The following is an 18597-nucleotide window of genomic DNA, read 5'->3' as shown; positions in this document are numbered from 1 at the left end:
CTGGGTCCGTGAGCCGTGGCCGCTGAGCCTGCGCGTCTGGAGCCTGTGCTCCGCAACGGGAGAGGCCACAACAGTGAGAGGCCCGCGTACGGCAAAAAAAAAAAAAAAAAAAAAAAAAGATATATGCACATGTGTGCATATATCTTCTTAAAATAGCAGTAAGTACACAGAAAACTATTGATCAGGTGATACAGGAAATCAGTGCCCCCCACAATCATAAGAACATATTCAAATTTTTGAAAATCTGAACAAATATTGCTATGATTCTCATTGTTTTCAAAAGGTATTTGTGAACTACTTCTCCAAAGCACATGCTTGTTCATTTGTGAATACAAGGAACTCCTAATCCTGTGACTTTTAAAGCAATTTCTGAAGAGGTTTCAGAGGCAGACCCTGCGTTGTACCTGTGTATTAAAGCAAACTCATACACCCAATGTATCACAAACTGGTCTGCAACAATCATGCAGTTTCTAGCTGTTGAATATGTCCCTCACCTTTGTCAGCAAGGGAATTTTAGAAAGTCGTCATACTTCTAAAAAAGTCATATTTCAAAAAATTCCAAATGTGTGGCTTTATTTTCACAACACCCTATGCATGGCTCTTCAGGTATCTTTACTAATACTCTGTATTGCCTTTATCATAGATCTTCTACCATTCCAAAAGTTAAAGGGAAGAATAATTTTTTAAATTTATTCATTTATTGACTAAATACACAAAATATACCTAATATTGATGTTAATAATTTTTTAATTATACACGCTAATTATTACATATGACATAAGCTTATAAGACATCAACAAAGAATGATTAGGCTTGAGGTTTCAAGGGTCTTCTGAATGACGAAGGAGTTTCCATCTCATGGTTGTATCAACCTCTTCATCAAAATTTCCCAGCTCCTGCTCCTTAGAAAGCTCTAAGGACACCTAAACAGGTGCCAAAGAAGAAGCACAAAGAATTAGGAAGCTGTTGATTGTCTTCTAAATAAACAGAAAGCATGCATGCTACTTTCATGTGAAATTTACAGGGATGATACCAAGGCATACAGGTTGACTCACCTTTTCCAAGGTGCACTGAGAGAGGTTGTATTCTTCCAGGTTAAAGTTATGTTTCACTGAAAAAAAAAGACTAGTAGTAGATGCTTACAATTTATTTATTACCAACCATCTTTTCAAAGTCATCTGAAACAAAACTGCCAATAATTGATAGAAATGGAATATAGAGCCGAATGAACAAATGCTTGGTGAAAGAATGTAGTAGTGAAAAGTCATAGCATCAATATAAATACATTTTTTTTTGTTGATATTATAATTATTTATTGTTTTTTTAATTGGGGTATAGCTGCTTTACAATGTTGTATTAGTTTCTGCTGTACAATGAAGTGAATCAGCTGTACATATACATACATCCCCTCCCCCTTAGACCTCCCTCCCCCCACCACCACCCTTCCCACCTAGGTCACCACAGAGCACTGAGCTGACCTCCCTGTGCTATACAGCAGGTTCCTACTAGCTAACTATTTTACACACGGCAGTGTATATATGTCATTCCCAATCTCCCAATTAATCCCCCCTCCCCCCGGCCCCGTGTCCACACGTCTGCATCTCTATTCCTGTCTTGCAAATAGGTTTATCTGTACCATTTTTCTAGATTCCACATATATGCATTAATATATGATATTTGTTTTTCTCTTTCTGACTTACTTCACTCTGTATGACAGTCTCTAAGTCCATCTATGTCTCTACAAATGACCCTATTTCATTCCTTTTTATGGCTGAGTAATATTCCATTGTATATATGTACCACATCTTCTTTATTCATTCATTTGTCTATGGAAATTTAGGTTGCTTCTGTGTCCTGGCTATTGCAAATAGTGCTGCAATGAACATTGGGGTGCATGTGTCTTTTTGAATTATGATTTTCTCAGGTTATATGCCCAGTAGTGGGATTGCTGGGTCGTATGGTAGTTCTATTTTTAGTTTTTTAAGGAACCTCCATACTGTTCTCCATAGTGGCTGTATCAATTTACATTCCCACCAACAGTGCAAGAGGGTTCCCTTTTCTCCACACCTTCTCCAGCATTTATTGTTTGTAGATTTTTTGATGCTGGCAATTCTGACTGGTGTGAGGTGATACTTCCTTGTAGGTTTTTTTTTAAACTTAAAAAAAATTATTTATTTATTATTATTTTGGCTGCGTTGGGTCTTCATTGCTGCGTGTGGGCTTTCTCTAGTTGCGGCGAGCAGGGGCTACTCTTAGTTGCGGTGCACGGGCTTCTCATTGCGGTGGCTTCTCTTGTTGTGCAGCATGGGCTCTAGGCACACGGGCTTCAGTAGTTGTGGCATGCGGGCTCAGTAGCTGTGGCTCGTGGGCTCTAGAGTGTAGGCTCAGTAGTTATGGCGCATGGGCTTAGTTGCTCCGTGGCATGTGGGATCTTCCTGGACCAGGGCTCAAACCCGTGTCTCCTGCATTGGCAGGAGGATTCTTAACCACTGCACCACCAGGGAAGCCCGTCATTGTAATTTTGATCAGCATTTGTCTAATAATTAGTGATACTGAGCATCTTTTCATGTGCCTCTTGGCCATCTCTATGTCTTCTTTGGAGAAATGTCTATTTAGGTCTACCATCCTTTTTTTTTTGACAGGGTTTTCTATCCTGTTCCATTGATCTATATTTCTGTTTTTGTGCCAGTACCATACTCTCTTGATTACTGTAGCTTTGTAGTATAGTCTGAAGTCAGGGAGCCTGATTCCTCTAGCTCCATTTTTATTTCTCAAGATTGCTTTGGCTATTTGGGGTCTTTTTGATATGACTGAAAAGGGGTTAAAATCTAAAATATATAAACAGCTCATATAAAACCAAAAAAAACCCAAACAAACAGCTTGATTAAAAAATAGGCAGAAAACCTGAATAGACATTTTCCAAAGTAGACATACAGATGGTCACAGGCATATGAAAAGATACTCAACATCACTAATCATCAGAGAAATGCAAATCAGAACCACAATGAGATATCACCTCACACTTGTCAGAATGGGTATCATCAAAAAGACCACAAATAACAAATGCTGGAGAGGGTGTGGAGAAAAGGGAACCCTCTTGCACTGTTGGTGGGAATGTAAATTGGTGCAGCCACTATGGAGAACAGTATGGAGGTTCCTCAAAAAACTAAAACTAGAGCTACCATATGATCCAGCAATCCCACTCCTGGGCATATATCCAAAGAAAACAAAAACAGTGATTCGAAAAGATCCATGCACCCCAATGTTCATAACAGCATTATTTACAGTAGCCAAGATATGGAAGCAACCTAAGTGTCCATCTGCAGATGAATGGATAAAGAAGATGTGGTACATATCTATACAGAATGGGATACTACTCGGCCACAGGAAAAAAAAAAAAGAAAAGAAATTTTGCCATTTGCAACAACATGGATGGACCTGGAGGGCACTATTCTTAGTAAAGTAAGTCAAAGACAAATACTGTATGTTATCACTTACGTATGGAATTTAAAAAATACAACAAATGAATATAATGAAACATTTCACAAATAGACTCACAGATCTAGAGAACAATCTAGTGGTTACCGGTCAGGAGAGGGAAGGGGGGTGGAGGCATGATAAAGGTAAGGGATTAGAGGTACAAACTACTATGTATAAAATAAATAAGCTGCAAGGATATATCGTACAGAACAGGGAATATAGCCAACATTTTATAATGACTTTAAATGGAGTATAATCTATAAAAATTTTGAATCATTATGTTGTACACCTACAACTAATATAATATTGTAAATAAACTGTACCTCAATTAAAAAATGAAAAAAGTAAAGTTAAATCCAAAAATATTATCTAATTTTGGATGAATTCTTCAAAAGTTTTATTTAAAAACGGTCAGTCTTACCTGCTTCTAATTTGTGAAAGGCCTGAGATAGGGGGTGAACATCCTCCATGGGCAGTTTATAGGCCAAGAAGGAGGAATACCTAGAAATAGAAAAATGTCATACTTGACCTTGAGTTTCAAGGGAAAAAAATGACCATCAAAATAAATGTTGATATTAACAGCAATTTCTTTTTTAAAATAAAATTAGTGCAAATTAATGTATGGCTTCAACCTGAAACAGATAAAATAATTTATCAATGGACATTTCTTACAGTGGCTTTGGTGGCTGGTGGTTGGAAATGATCCAGTATAATTACTTTTATGCTCAGTCTATGCAAACCTTTTTCTTGTGGAACACAGATATTCTGAACAAATCCCTTTGGTTAGTTCAAATTAGGTTGGAACGAATCCCAACTTAATATTTCATCCTTGTCACCAGAAAGTGAAGGAAAGATGCAAAGCTGAGACTGAGAGTCATAACAGTGTAGGGATTCAAATCCCTTTAAACAAAGCTTTCCTGACATCTGCTGACTTAACAATGCACAAGGTGAAAGCTGTGAGTTAAGTTTTATTGGGGGTGACATGAGGACTCTAGCCCGGGAGACAGCATTTCAGAGAGCTCTGAGAACCTGCTCCAGAGAGGTGGGGGGAAGGTCAGTATGTGTGTGATTTTGGTGAAGGGGAGTCCATGCACTCAAGCACATATTTTTTTGCAGGTTTCTGCTCGTCACAAGGAGCAGGCGTCACCATGAAGGATTTTAGTGCTTTTCTAGATAGGAGGAGATGCAAGAATTGGGCTCGTAACATCTTCTGAAAATATCTATCTCAAGACCTGTTCTGCCAGTTTTTCCCAGAGCACAGAGCACCTCATTCCTGATCTCCACCCTGAATTCCTTTCAGGGGATGTTGAAAGTCAGCAGCTGCAGCAGTTCATGATTTAACCCTTGTAGAGGCAGATGGCCAGTGCCAATTTGTAGTTGACGCCTCAAAGGAGAGGACAAGCTGGACCTGATTTTTGCCATGTCTCCTTGGGCTACTCCTGGCCGTACGACCTCAGGCCCCATGCTCCCAGGCAGCCCTAAAGCTGCCAGACCTCCCGGTCGGGCCCTCTTCAGCCCAGCGCCCCCTCTCATGACCTTTCCATCTATTCATCAAAACCGCTTCTTGGATTTGTGACCCTGAGGGTCTGGGAATAGGACTGAATTACGTGCCCTGGCGTATCCCTTAGATAATTCCATTACATTTGAACTGTGCCGAAAGGAAAACAGCCACTGTTACGTCCTGCTTTTTTGCTGTGCTTATCCCTCCAAGGAATTTCAAACTCAGCTCCTGCTCCCCTGCCCTCCCCTTGAAAAAACAACACCCATATTCCTATGTGCTCACACACATATGCCTTTCTATAGGTTTTTTTTTTTCACTGTTGTGGCCCCTCCCGTTGCGGAGCACAGGCTCCGGACGCGCAGGCTCAGCGGCCATGGCTCACGGGCCTTGCCGCTCCGCGGCATGTGGGATCTTCCCGGACCGGGGCACGAACCCGCGTCCCCGGCATCGGCAGGCGGATTCTCAACCACTGCGCCACCAGGGAAGCCCCACATATGCCTTTCTATTCTACATTTTGAGGCATGAAAACTCCATGAAAGGGACACTCTTTGATGGTCTCAATTGCTGTTTGTTTCCGATGAGGATGGTTCATCCTAAACAGTTGCGTCTTTAAAATTGTAACTATTTACATCTTTTAGAGAAGCCTAAGGAAGGTGTCATGGGCCCTGCTGCAGTCTTGTGTAGCTCCAAGTCATCAGAAATCCCTTCCCCCCCGTTTTTCCCAAGTCCCCCTGCAGAGCTGGGGACCAGCCTTGGATGGCCGAGGAGGCCCAGGTTGGGTGTCCCCAAGTCTCCCTAGGGGGCACAGCTTTCTGGGTAGCTCCCAAATATCATACTCTGGAAGACTTAAATCCATTTTTGAGGTCCCTCACTTGATTGTGAAGTCAAGTAGCCCTGAACTTCTCACAGAGCAGGAAAAAAAAACACTGATGGGAAAAGCCAACACGTTCATCCACAATCAAAAGCTCCTTTCACCTCTCCTGCTGTGCAGCGTGCGGGAAAAGCTTCAGAACCTCAGTGTGGACCAATGGCACTTGAGACATTTCCTTCACTCTTAGTTCGAGAATGTACTCCTTGCCAAGGTTGTCTTTCAGGTGTTGGATGGAACCGATGCATCTGTGAGCAAAAAGGAAAACATGCTGGAAAAAAAATCTTGCCCCTGAAATTTTTTCATGTTATTCTTAAATTTCAAATGTAGGGAGAGGGGGTCCCTGAGGTAGAGGAAAGGAAGAGCTCCATCTGATGACAGTGATTTTTGCCGTTTTCATAGCAAATCTCGTTTTGAAAGTCAAGTGCAGGTTCTGGAAAGACACCCACCTCAGCCTTCCGGACACCATCATGGCCACACGGTCACACACGGCCTCGGCCTCGGCCAAGTAATGGGTGGTAAGGAGGGCGCCCCTCTCAGTGTTTTTAATGGCTGTCTGGATCATCTGCCTGAATGAGCCCCAATATTAACACCATTTTTTTTTTTAAGTGTAGGAAAAAAAGAGATAGAAGTGAAATTTTATAGATAAAATAAAATTTATGGATCATATTTAAATCCTAATTAAAAAAGAAACAGGGAAATGTGAACACTGAGAAGGTTTTGATAAAAGTTTAAAAATATTTTTAGGTGTGCTAATGGTATTCTGGTTAAGTTAAACGGATTCTCAACCACTGCGCCACCAGGGAAGCCCCACATATGCCTTTCTATTCTACATTTTGAGGCATGAAAACTCCATGAAAGGGACACTCTTTGATGGTCTCAATTGCTGTTTGTTTCCGATGAGGATGGTTCATCCTAAACAGTTGCGTCTTTAAAATTGTAACTATTTACATCTTTTAGAGAAGCCTAAGGAAGGTGTCATGGGCCCTGCTGCAGTCTTGTGTAGCTCCAAGTCATCAGAAATCCCTTCCCCCCCGTTTTTCCCAAGTCCCCCTGCAGAGCTGGGGACCAGCCTTGGATGGCCGAGGAGGCCCAGGTTGGGTGTCCCCAAGTCTCCCTAGGGGGCACAGCTTTCTGGGTAGCTCCCAAATATCATACTCTGGAAGACTTAAATCCATTTTTGAGGTCCCTCACTTGATTGTGAAGTCAAGTAGCCCTGAACTTCTCACAGAGCAGGAAAAAAAAACACTGATGGGAAAAGCCAACACGTTCATCCACAATCAAAAGCTCCTTTCACCTCTCCTGCTGTGCAGCGTGCGGGAAAAGCTTCAGAACCTCAGTGTGGACCAATGGCACTTGAGACATTTCCTTCACTCTTAGTTCGAGAATGTACTCCTTGCCAAGGTTGTCTTTCAGGTGTTGGATGGAACCGATGCATCTGTGAGCAAAAAGGAAAACATGCTGGAAAAAAAATCTTGCCCCTGAAATTTTTTCATGTTATTCTTAAATTTCAAATGTAGGGAGAGGGGGTCCCTGAGGTAGAGGAAAGGAAGAGCTCCATCTGATGACAGTGATTTTTGCCGTTTTCATAGCAAATCTCGTTTTGAAAGTCAAGTGCAGGTTCTGGAAAGACACCCACCTCAGCCTTCCGGACACCATCATGGCCACACGGTCACACACGGCCTCGGCCTCGGCCAGGTAATGGGTGGTAAGGAGGGCGCCCCTCTCAGTGTTTTTAATGGCTGTCTGGATCATCTGCCTGAATGAGCCCCAATATTAACACCATTTTTTTTTTTTAAGTGTAGGAAAAAAAGAGATAGAAGTGAAATTTTATAGATAAAATAAAATTTATGGATCATATTTAAATCCTAATTAAAAAAGAAACAGGGAAATGTGAACACTGAGAAGGTTTTGATAAAAGTTTAAAAATATTTTTAGGTGTGCTAATGGTATTCTGGTTAAGTTAAAAAAAAAAACTCCATTTCTTTTGGAGAAACTAACTGAACTGTTTATACATGAAGGATACACTGCCTAGTATTTGCTTCAAAATAACTGGAGAGTAGGGAAAAGAAGTGGCAGAGGGTAAAGACGAAGGAAGATTGGCCTTATACAAATAACTCTTGGTTTAATAGATTCATAAATAATTCTCTATCCATTTGTATAACATTTCCATAACAAAGTTCTTTCAAAAAGTTGAGAGGGACTTCCCTGGTGGTCCAGTGGTTAGGGCTCCGTGCCTCTACTGCAGGGGGCACGGGTTCAACCCCTGGTCGGGGAACTAAGATCCTGCATGCCGTGCAGCACGGCCAAAGAGATTAAATAAATAAATAAAATTTGATTTAAAAACAAGTTGGGAAAATACTGGACAGTCACAAATATGAAAGTGGACTGGAGAATTTTATAATTCCATATAGAAAGTCCTACATAGGAAAGTAAAAAGAATCTTAAAACTAAGAAAACCTGGATCAACAAATTTGACAGATTTGGTGAAAGCCGGAAAAAAAGGAAATGAGGAAAATATATCAGCAAGTTAATAGTTTCTAAGGCAACTGTTACAGACGTCTCAATAATTGGCAAAATTAAAATAAATTCCAAATTGCAAGACCTAATACTTCAACAAAATACCGAGAGGTTTGTTTTTTTCCATGTGAATACCGCACGGGTGTAATGCACTATTAGAGAATCTACCTGTTAAATCTCTGTTTTCCTAATAATATGGATTGTTTCCACTCAGTTAGGAACCAGTGGATTCGCTTTTCCAAGATCAGTTTAAAATGCTACTAGTACATAAGGTTTGTCCTCCTGGCTCTGAGGGTGATAACTTCTCACCACATGCGCTGCTGCTCTGTGGGATCCAAGCCTGCAGACGGCTCATCCAGAAGCAGGACAGGCGGATCTCCCAGGATGCTCAGCACGAAACACAACTGAAACGCAGAGAAGCACCGCTATTTGCTGCCCCCAGCCCATTAGCTCTCAGAATAACACCCTGCACCACACAGACCTTTCTAGTGGCTCCTGCTGTTAATTTCTGCACTGGAACATTCAGCTGTTTGTGCAGTTTGAAGGCGTCCACCAATCTGATGGAAAACAGGATGAGACTATGAGATCAAGAGTATTTGGGGAAAGGCAAATCACATGCAAGGGTTACAGCACTGGAGTTCCCTCCTTGGCACTGTTATTCTCAAAACTGATGATCAAAGAAAAAAGTTTATTTTGAAGATGAAAGATTTTCATCTCATAAAAAAATTTTGAAACTAACTAGAATTCTAAATGAAATAGATGATTATTCATTCACTCACTTAACATTTTAAAAATGTATTTTATTGAAGTATAGTTGATTTACAATGTGTTAATTTCTGCTGTACAGCAAAGTGATTCAGTTCATACACATATATCCCTTCTTTTTCAGATTCTTTTCCATTATGGTTTATCACAGGACATTGAATACAGTTCCCTGTGCTATACGGTAGGTCCTTGTTGTGCATCCATCCTGTAGCTAATAGTTTGCCTCTGCTGACCCCAAACTCCCACTCCACCCCTCCCCCACCCACCCTCCCCCTTGGCAACCACCAGTCTGTTCTCTACGTCTGTGAGTCTGTTTCTGTTTCATGGATAAGTTCATTTATGTCGTATTTTATTGATAGATTCCACATATAAGTGATATCATATGGTATCATTTGACATTGACAATTACTCTATGGAATTATTTTTTTTTAAAGATCCCTCGGTCAGGGACGCAGGAAACAAGACCCTGTCCTCCATCCCTGCTCTACCCCTGACGTTCCCTGAAAGGTGCAGACGTCATTCCTACTCTCCACTCTTTATTCGTGATGGTACAGCCTCCCTGCATCTCGGCACAGAGGAACCGCATGACCGCACAGTACCGTGAGATGGCGGCGCTGGCGTCCGCTTTACGCAGCCCTTTCACCGCAGCGAACACCTCCAGATGTTCGCGCACTGTCAGGATGGGCCACAGCACGTTCTCCTGGGGACAGTACCCCAGGAACCGGACGCTGCCGTCCCCCTGATGATCCACAAGCGAACCATACCCGGTCAGTTCCACCTAAGAAAGTGAACTGGTTTTAGAAACGTGCAAGCTTTTCTCCAATCACATGATTACTCGAGAAACTGACTTGTAGCTATTAAACACCCACATTTTTTGAGCGTCAAAGAAATATTACAGAAATCACTTCAGATATTTATTATAAAAAACTACTGAAACTACTAAAAGTACAGTCTTACAAGGATATAACCTATATATATTATAACATGTCTATTTTGGGAATGGAAACCATTTCTTCATTTTCACTACCTCTCCAGCTGTTGGCTTCATGACCCCAGATATCATTCTAATAGATGAGCTTTTACCAGCGCCATTAGGTCCTAGCAATCCCAAAATTTCACCTGGAAGAGAATCACCCATTATCAATATTGGAAGTAAAAGAATAACATAAACCTGTTTCTTCAATAAGTTTCTGAGATATATGTGCATCTCTCAGTACCATTTTGAAATTTATAATGTATATGTAAGCCATGTCACCAAAACATGTTCTTTAACCCCTATAATTATATAAAACATTTTTGAAAAAGCTTAGTGATTGATATTTGCTATCAATACATAGGTCTTTTTTTTTTTTTTCAGATTACGTTTTCAGTGAAAAAACGTGCCCAGGTATTTTTTTATAGCAGATGGCTGATGTGCTGAGTACCTAAATACATTCCTAAACTTGGGAAGTCGGGGACATTGTCTCCATCCCAAATTCCACCAGTGTGTCTGTGTCACTATCATCTTTCATCTGAACTGGTACGAAAGCCTCTTGACTTGTCCACCACCCAAATCCGTGAACAAACAATAACCAGGGTGGGATATTTTTCAAAGTACCAATGAAATGGTGGCAAAAAGCCTCTAAAAACCCTCTGGCGGCATTCCACTAACTTGGTGTAAAATCTAAACTCTGCTGTTCTTCACAAAGCTGCACCTCGTCGGGCCCTGCTCACCTCTTTGACTGCATCCCTTCTGTTCACGGAGGCCCCCGCTGACCTCCGTTGGTGCCGTAACGACGCCAAAGGCGTGCCTGTGTCTGAGTCCCTGCCCTGCCGTTTCCTCCGCCTGAGGTTCTCTTATCTCTTCATGCTCACATAGCTGGCACCTCGTTATCCCCTAGATCTTGGCTTAAATGTCTCTGCTCGAGAAACGTCTCCCCTGTAACCCTAAGTGGATGCAGCCCAAGTCACTGCCGTCACTTCACATACTTGAATGCTCCACACAGAACTTGCCAGCAGGACATCTGAAACTTCTCTTGGTGAGTCATTTTTGTTTATCGACCCCTCTGAGGATGTAAAATCCATGAGGTCAGGAACTTGCCTGTTTGTTTCATAATTATATTTCCAGATCCTAAAAGAGCCCCTGGCACACTCAAAAAATACATGTTGAATGAATGAATGAATGCTTCAGCAAGTACAACGGTGCCTGTAACCTAGATGTTCAGTGGGCCTTTCTCAAAATAATGGCAAATTCAAAAAGTGACTCTTCCAAACCTTTTTTAACACAGAAGGAGACATTTCTTGCTGCTATTTTCTTCTTCCTCCTTGAAAAGCACCTTTTCTTCTGGCCTGCATATTCTTTGTGTAGACAGCTAGCAATTATGACTGGTTTCTGGAACAGATGACAGTGTGATTTTCCTCTTAAACTCCAGAGACTTTACGTTTCTGTGTTCCCCCTGCTGGACCCTTTCCTGCCCTATGTCATGAACCAAACCACATTTTGAGTTGCCTGTAATCCATACTGCTTGTTTCAAATGTAACATGCGTTCATGGATGTGGACAATATTTCTCGCTTCTAAATGGACTGAGTAAACAGCATAGTTTCATGCCGGCTCTTTGCCTTCCCCCAGCAGACGTCTCTAAGCTCATGGAAACACCACCACATCAAAATCGAATCGAAGGGTAATCCTTAAAATCTTAGTCTCTACCTGGCATTTTATAACAAATGTCACATAAATTCTTCAAGTCATGAAATTTTTGGTTTTGAAATTATAGCTCTACACATCCAAGCCCATTTTTCTCAGAAAAATAAAACCACTGTGATTTGTGTTCTCTGAGTATCCAGGACCCTCAGAAGAGGCACCTGCATGTTTAAGAATTACTTGGATGCACCAAACTGCAAACTTTCGAAATGAAACCCAGCATATCAACCCCTATTCTTGACCGCCCTCGAAGAGCTCCGCTAACATCCATTCTGTCGCTTGCTTTTCTACCTCCTCTGTGGAAATGGTTAGGGCAGTTGCCGTTCTTATTCTTTCTGCCTGAACGTCTTCATCTTCATCTACAGGTTCTTCTGGATTTGGACGACCATCTCTACTTCTAGGGGAAATTCTGCAGAGAAAATGAAATGCACAACATGTGATTTTTCTCGGTGTCAAAGATGCATCAAAAATCAGCTTCTCGGTGATTTCACCATGGACCTTTCTTTCAATAAACTGGTCACGATGATGGCTCTATGAATATGGCTTCTGCCTTTGCCAAGAAGGTCCGTCCCAGCAGCCAAACCCCTTTCTCAGTGTTGTTGCCATTCTCCTAATAAGCATCTTTGACCCTTTGAAATTTGTCGGCAAGTCCTGCTGCTTCCTTAAAAATCCGGTCACCTGCATCTTCTCTGTAGACTTCGAGCCCACGTTACTCACACCCAGTATTTGCCTAGTACCTTTTACCTGGATTCCCTGCAGTGGTGAAGCACTCTGAGCTATGCTGCTAAACCGACTCCACCCCATCTCCTCTGGTCAAGCGTGTGCAGTCCTCTTGAATGGGAGAATGGGTATTTGAGTACTCATTAGATTTTTGAGAGGCTGAAAGCTCTCTTCAGCTCATTAGTGGCAGAACTCTGCCTGGGTTTCCTATTTCCTGGCAGTTCAGCCAGAAATCCACTGACCATCATGAAAATCATCATGCTGTTTACATTGTCAATATAAATCAGTAATTTGAGGTCAGTGGTGCAGTCACTATCTAGGAATATGAAAATACAATATTAAGTATGAAAGTAAGTTTTATGCCAACCTGAAAACAGGATCCTTTTGCATTATTTTCTTTCCACACTTTATTTCCAAGCATCGTAGAACAAAAATGAAAAGCAAAGCCTGAAAGTAAGGCTAGGAGCAGAGAAACACTGTTACATTTAGGCATAAGTTCACAAATATTATTGAAACTTTCGAATCAAGTTTGTGGTCTTTCAGTCTTTGGAGAAAAGAGAGGTGAATCATTCTTAAAAATCAGGGGAGGATTCCAGTTATACAGTAACAATCCAGCTTGGTGGAACCTGCCTTCTTTCTTCTTACACAGCCTACATCCAGTCTGTGAGCAAATGTTATCTGCTCCTACTTTCAAAATTATCCGGAACCCAAGGGCTCCTCAGCCCTCCTGGTGCTGCTTCCGTCCCGGCCCAGGTCCTTGTGATGGCTCAATGTTGACATTACAGCCCCTTGCTACTGGGTCTCCCTCCTCTTCCCTTGCCCCAAACATCTATTCTCAACACAGTAACTACAGCTATTCTTTTAAAGCATGTCACAGCACATCGCTTTACCTGAAACCCTCCGATGGCTCCTTGATTATGAAAAGTAAACTCAAGGTCCTTAACGTGACCCAGAATCTCTGTGTAACTCCTCTGTCCGCCCCGCACTTGTCTCTGCTACGTCTGTGACCTTCTCTCGTACCACTCTCCCCCGTGGTTACGCTGCCCCAACCACACTGGCCTCCTGGCTGACCCTGAAACAAGCCAGGGTCACCCTCTCCCCTCCTATGGGAACGCTCCTCCCGTGATATCCCTGAAGCTTGCTTCCTTGCCTCTTTCAGGTCTTTATTTTCAAAGTTCATTCTTTCCTGAGCACCCATCTTACCCAGCATGTGTTATTTATTTAGTTTATTACCTGGCTCCTTCCACCAGAATTCAAGCCCCACGAGGGCAAGGACTTCTATTTTTGCTCTATGCCTAGAAAAGTACTGACACATATGCAAAGACAGTAGTTTTCTTCAGCCTAAACATACTAGTATAATCATTTTTCCCTTTCGTTCTTTTTTCGACTTGCTTTTTTACCTTTAATGCAAAGGATTTAAGTTATAGTGCATGTGTTTTTTTACAAGCTCTCTCAAATTTGGAGGGGGCAGTAGACAGGATAAATAAACATGAAAAACTAATTTTATACTGAATTCCGGACTTACGCAGTCCATTCAGGCATATAAAAATAACTAGGATTGAGAATCGTGTCTGAATGTAATGGCTTTATCTGACTTTCTTAAAAACACTTTCAAAGTTGGCACACTTCAGACGAGATCAAGGAGTTATTACAGTAAATGATAACTACGCAAAAAGTAGGCAATGAGATAGAAAAACCTTCTTACTATTAGGCATACTAGAAGATCAGCTGCATTCAGGTCATAGTTTGGGTCTTGATATTTTATTTGGTATTTGTGGGCTCTCTGCAAAGGCAAAAAAAAAAAAGGCTTTTTAAATAGTACTGTTGAGGTTAAATTTTCATGCCATAAAATTCACTCACTTTAAGTGTACGATTCAAGGCTTTTTAGTAAATTTACAGAGTTTTGAGAGCGTTACCACAATTCAACTTAAGAACAGTTCTGTCACCCCGAAGAGACACTGCCCCCCCATTCCCACCTCAGCCCCAGGAAAACACTAGCCTCCTTTCTGTCTTTATAGATTTAGGCAAAGCTCTTTAATAGGCTGCACGTTCAAAATTAATGACATGGTAACATTTCTTACCTCTTCCAAAAAACCTATAAATCCACCCAAGGTCATTGAGGGAACTAATACCATGCAAACCATCAAGACACGGAAGTCGAACTGATTCATTATAATGATGCCAAACGTGACGACTGCAGCCTACAAGGTGAAATGTATTACACGTCACACATACTCAGCCTGTTGATATCTGAGAAACTATTTACGATGTAGGTGTTCTCATCAAACGCATGAGAATTTTTCCATATGCAGATACACCCCTTTCAAAGGGAGAAGGGAAGGGAGGAGCTTTGGTTAATGAGAATATACATGACCTTCACCTTCCAACAGAAAATCCTTAGATGAAAAATCTAGAGATTAAGGTGAAAGCTAAAATGACCAAATAGACTTCCTGGACCTCAGTTTTATTCCTGAGTCTGTCACTAATTTTTGTGCGACTTTAAACAGGTTTCTTAATTTTTTTCCCTCCATCAAATGAGGTGAATTATACTAGAAAATCTTGACTTTTCTTCAAATCTGACACTTCAATATTCCATGACTATGTAGCTTCTTTTCTTTTTTTTTTTTTTGCGGTACGCGGGCCTCTCACTGCCGTGGCCTCTCCCGTTGCGGAGCACAGGCTCCGGACGCGCAGGCTCAGCGGCCATGGCTCACGGGCCCAGCCGCTCTGCGGCACGTGGGATCTTCCCGGACCGGGGCACGAAGCCGTGTCCCCTGCATCGGCAGGCGGACTCTCAACCACTGCGCCACCAGGGGAGCCCTGTAGCTTCTTTTCAATGCTATAAAAATGAAATGGACAAGTATGCTGGAGCAGACAAAGATGAGACAGGAAAAGGGAAAATAATCAGAAAATATAAATAAGTATTATACTGTAATACTATGGTGTTTTTTACATTTTGAACAAAGAAATTTTTATTTTACAAAATTTACTTTGGTTTTGCAATACTGCTTTGCCTTATTTTAATCCGTAATAATTCAAAAATAATTAGCAGCAAAGGAAAAAAGGTATCCGATCATCTGTAGATATATTTCGATTTGAAAGAGAGGGTTTTTGAGAGTCAAATGTTCACTCCTCTGCCATGGTCCTTTATTTGCTAAAGCTTGCTCATATCACAGTAAGAAGATCTTAATCATCACATTAATCCACAAACCTAATAGGAAAGATGTCTGTATTATCATGACTTTCGTAGAAATAACAAAGTCAAATTTCTTCACTTGTTCATTTATTTACTGGAAGCTGAGGAATTATGCAGGAGGAATTCACGATAAGATAAGGCAGATTTGATTCTGCCTCCTACCATGTATTGAAGGAACTTCGCCCTCATTAGTCTTTCATCCCTTATTATGTAAAGAATTAGGGAACAAATGGTCTCTGCTCTCTAAGCCAAGAGATGAAAGCTACTGCACTGGCAGACTCTGGTGTATCAAGTTCTGGAAGGTCTGTCATATTCTGTTGGAGGTGATGCACTTTGAAACCTGGCTGAGAAAATTCTTTCCCATTTTTTCCAACCCAAACATCCCTCCAGAGCCTGCATTCATAAGAAAAGCTCCACCGCTACTCTGCTTCTCCACTGAAAGCTGCAGGATAAAGGGGTAAGGAAGGTGTGGTTCTACTGGTGATGTTGAGTGTGCCCTCATCTGAGAAACGGTCACATCTGTACAAACCAGGATGAATGGTGAGCGTATGGTAAACCAGGGGCTGACTTCTCGCTTGACACGCAGCAAAAAGGCATTAATCTAGCCACCCGTTTATCTCAGTCTGGAACGGTTTCTGTTTAAGGAGAGCCCAAACAAAGAGTAGAGAAAGAGGAACCACGGCTCCAGGCTGCTGATGACTCAGGACTGAAGACCGATACGCGCGCAAAGAGTGTCTCTGAGGTCACTCACTAGGGTATTTCTTCCCTCACTCATCCTGACAGTGACAGACCTGTCCGCAGCCGTACTGGCCAATAACACTGACACTGCTTCAACATCAGCTCCAAAAGAGACTTTGTTCAGAGTTGAAACTACTAGAATACACGAAGTGTGGACACGAATTCTTCGTCTACCTTTTCTGGACATATACAAGAGTATGGACTGAAAAGAAATCAGCTATTAGTCAGACGGATATCTGTTCTGCTTACCCAGAATCTGGGTTTACATTCGGCAAAAGCATTAAGTCTGTTGACTGAACAAAAAGAATTCCCAATGCAAAGCACGAATGCACAGACTTCGGGTGCACCAAATCTTCATGACTGCCTCAAAGCCAGTCTTCCAAGTAAGGTACCTCTATAAGCACTACCTGCTGAATACCGAGAAATACAATCTAGAGACACCAAGTCAGAATACTGTCCACTGAGAAGGGATAAGTCAACAGCTAACTGCTGACCAGTTCAGTCCAAGGCTAATTTCTTATAGAAGTCAATGGATGATGTCATACATATTTTCTTAGCAGATGGGCTTTGGGTGGGTTCCTCTCATGATTTCAGGACTCCCACTCCCAAGAGTTGGGAGCTGTGTTCACAAGACAGACATTTAACCACCAGCTGGGGATTTCAGCTAAAGAGCACCAGAAATGCTGAGATTAGGCATCTCCAGAGTCTTGGTAAACATTTCCATCCAAGTTTTGAGTAATCTTGGACTTTCAGTAATCTTTCATTTATATTTACAAATACTTCCTCTGGCATAGGTATAAAAACCTCTTTGATCTCTGAAATTATTAGAGTCTGAGTTTAAGAGAGGCCTTCTTGCAGGCTGTAGAAATGCATTGTGCTGTCAGATGCTATAGAGCCGACTGGGGTTCTAGTGTTGCCAGGAAGCCCTATGTTCTGAAGGATCCAGTAACTCAGTGATAGCATCTTGAGCATCAGGTCCTCTGTAAGGTTCTCCATCAATTCCAGTCAAGGTTGTACATGAATTCTCCGGGAACATCTTTGACTCAGTAACATGTTACATCCCCTCCGCTTTCTAGGGTGTAATTTTAAGGTATTAATTTTCCCCATCACTCAAGGTAAACGTGACTATATTTAATGTAACATTAAAAGTTTAAAAAAGAACTCTGTGTAAACACTTACCATATAGAAGCAAAATGACCAAAGGCCACTATTTTTTCTCCTCTTCCGAAAAATAAATGATATCACGTATGTCAGGAAGACAAGAGAAACTGCGTAACCAAGTGTAATGACAGCCTGAAGATAATACAAATAAATATCAAAGTCAAAAAATGAAATCTAAACTGAGGGCAAGGTTACACAAATTTTTATTTTTCTCACTACACATGCACTTTGCATGGTTTTTGTTTGGGTGTATGACAAAATAAAAATGAAAACCTCATGCTTATATGAAATTGCAACAATATTAAAATTTATGATGAGTTCCCATATAAGACACTGTCTATGTCATGTACTACTCACCAAAGCAAGTATAGCTCGACTTGCGAGATGAATGTGCACCATGTTTGCTGCGTAGAAAATTGAATACATTGAAAGGAGAATGAAATTGTAGAGGTTAACGTCCACCAGGGCCTGACCACACCAGTAAGCAGAAGGGAAGAGTCCTGAAATCCACAGCTGGGACTTAGTTCTCTTCTAATGGAAAAACACAGCGTATACATAGATTCAGTTGAAATCCAAATCCAAAGCAAACACATTGGAAGATTTGTAAAGATAAATATAATCTAATATTCGAATGCTTAAAAATTTTTAATATAATATTTTAAAACCTATTTTAAAAAATCTAATATTTTTTAATGTTAATAATTTTAATTCTGTGCACGTTGTTTAGGAAGCTGAGGTCTAAAGAGCCAATTCCATCAAGGTGGGCATTTTGAAACTGAGTATTATTTTATTTGATAGATTAGATTTGAGTCACAAAACCACTTCAACTCATGAAGAACAAATAGAGCAGTAGACCTCCTAATGATCAAGGTGTGAGTCTCCTTCAAAAGAAATGGTATTTTGTAATCTGAAGAACAGCAAGTTCTTCATTACCCAGATATGCTCTGGGAGAGTCAGTGACTCAGAA

General features: G+C 41.2%; 1 protein-coding gene across 14 annotated transcripts in view; it reads right to left on the bottom strand.

Moving 5' to 3' along the window:
* Positions 1-671: 671 nt before the first annotated feature.
* The window catches only part of ABCA6 (ATP binding cassette subfamily A member 6), an 86530-nt gene continuing 68604 nt past the window's right edge, over positions 672-18597 (bottom strand). For 11 of the 14 annotated variants that reach the window (XM_028499353.2, XM_028499356.2, XM_055090429.1 and 8 more), the window contains 13 exons: positions 17988-18161; positions 17649-17762; positions 14617-14736; positions 14241-14318; positions 12903-12994; positions 12107-12224; positions 11388-11505; positions 10162-10253; positions 9734-9912; positions 8851-8926; positions 8679-8773; positions 7489-7608; positions 6688-7287 (listed from right to left, as the gene is read on the bottom strand). In XM_028499353.2, coding sequence (XP_028355154.1) covers positions 7143-7287; positions 7489-7608; positions 8679-8773; positions 8851-8926; positions 9734-9912; positions 10162-10253; positions 11388-11505; positions 12107-12224; positions 12903-12994; positions 14241-14318; positions 14617-14736; positions 17649-17762; positions 17988-18161 — 1521 coding nt within the window. In that variant the 3' untranslated portion in view covers positions 6688-7142. Of the gene's footprint in view, positions 924-1055; positions 1112-3901; positions 3982-6687; positions 7288-7488; positions 7609-8678; positions 8774-8850; positions 8927-9733; positions 9913-10161; positions 10254-11387; positions 11506-12106; positions 12225-12902; positions 12995-14240; positions 14319-14616; positions 14737-17648; positions 17763-17987; positions 18162-18597 lie in introns of those variants that run through there. The other 3 variants (XM_055090437.1, XM_055090435.1, XM_055090436.1) reach the window with 3 other exon arrangements.

Source organism: Physeter macrocephalus, chromosome 14 (genome assembly GCF_002837175.3).
Source record: "Physeter macrocephalus isolate SW-GA chromosome 14, ASM283717v5, whole genome shotgun sequence".
NCBI classification, from domain to species: domain Eukaryota; kingdom Metazoa; phylum Chordata; class Mammalia; order Artiodactyla; family Physeteridae; genus Physeter; species Physeter macrocephalus.
This window is presented reverse-complemented; position numbering and strand designations above follow the sequence as displayed.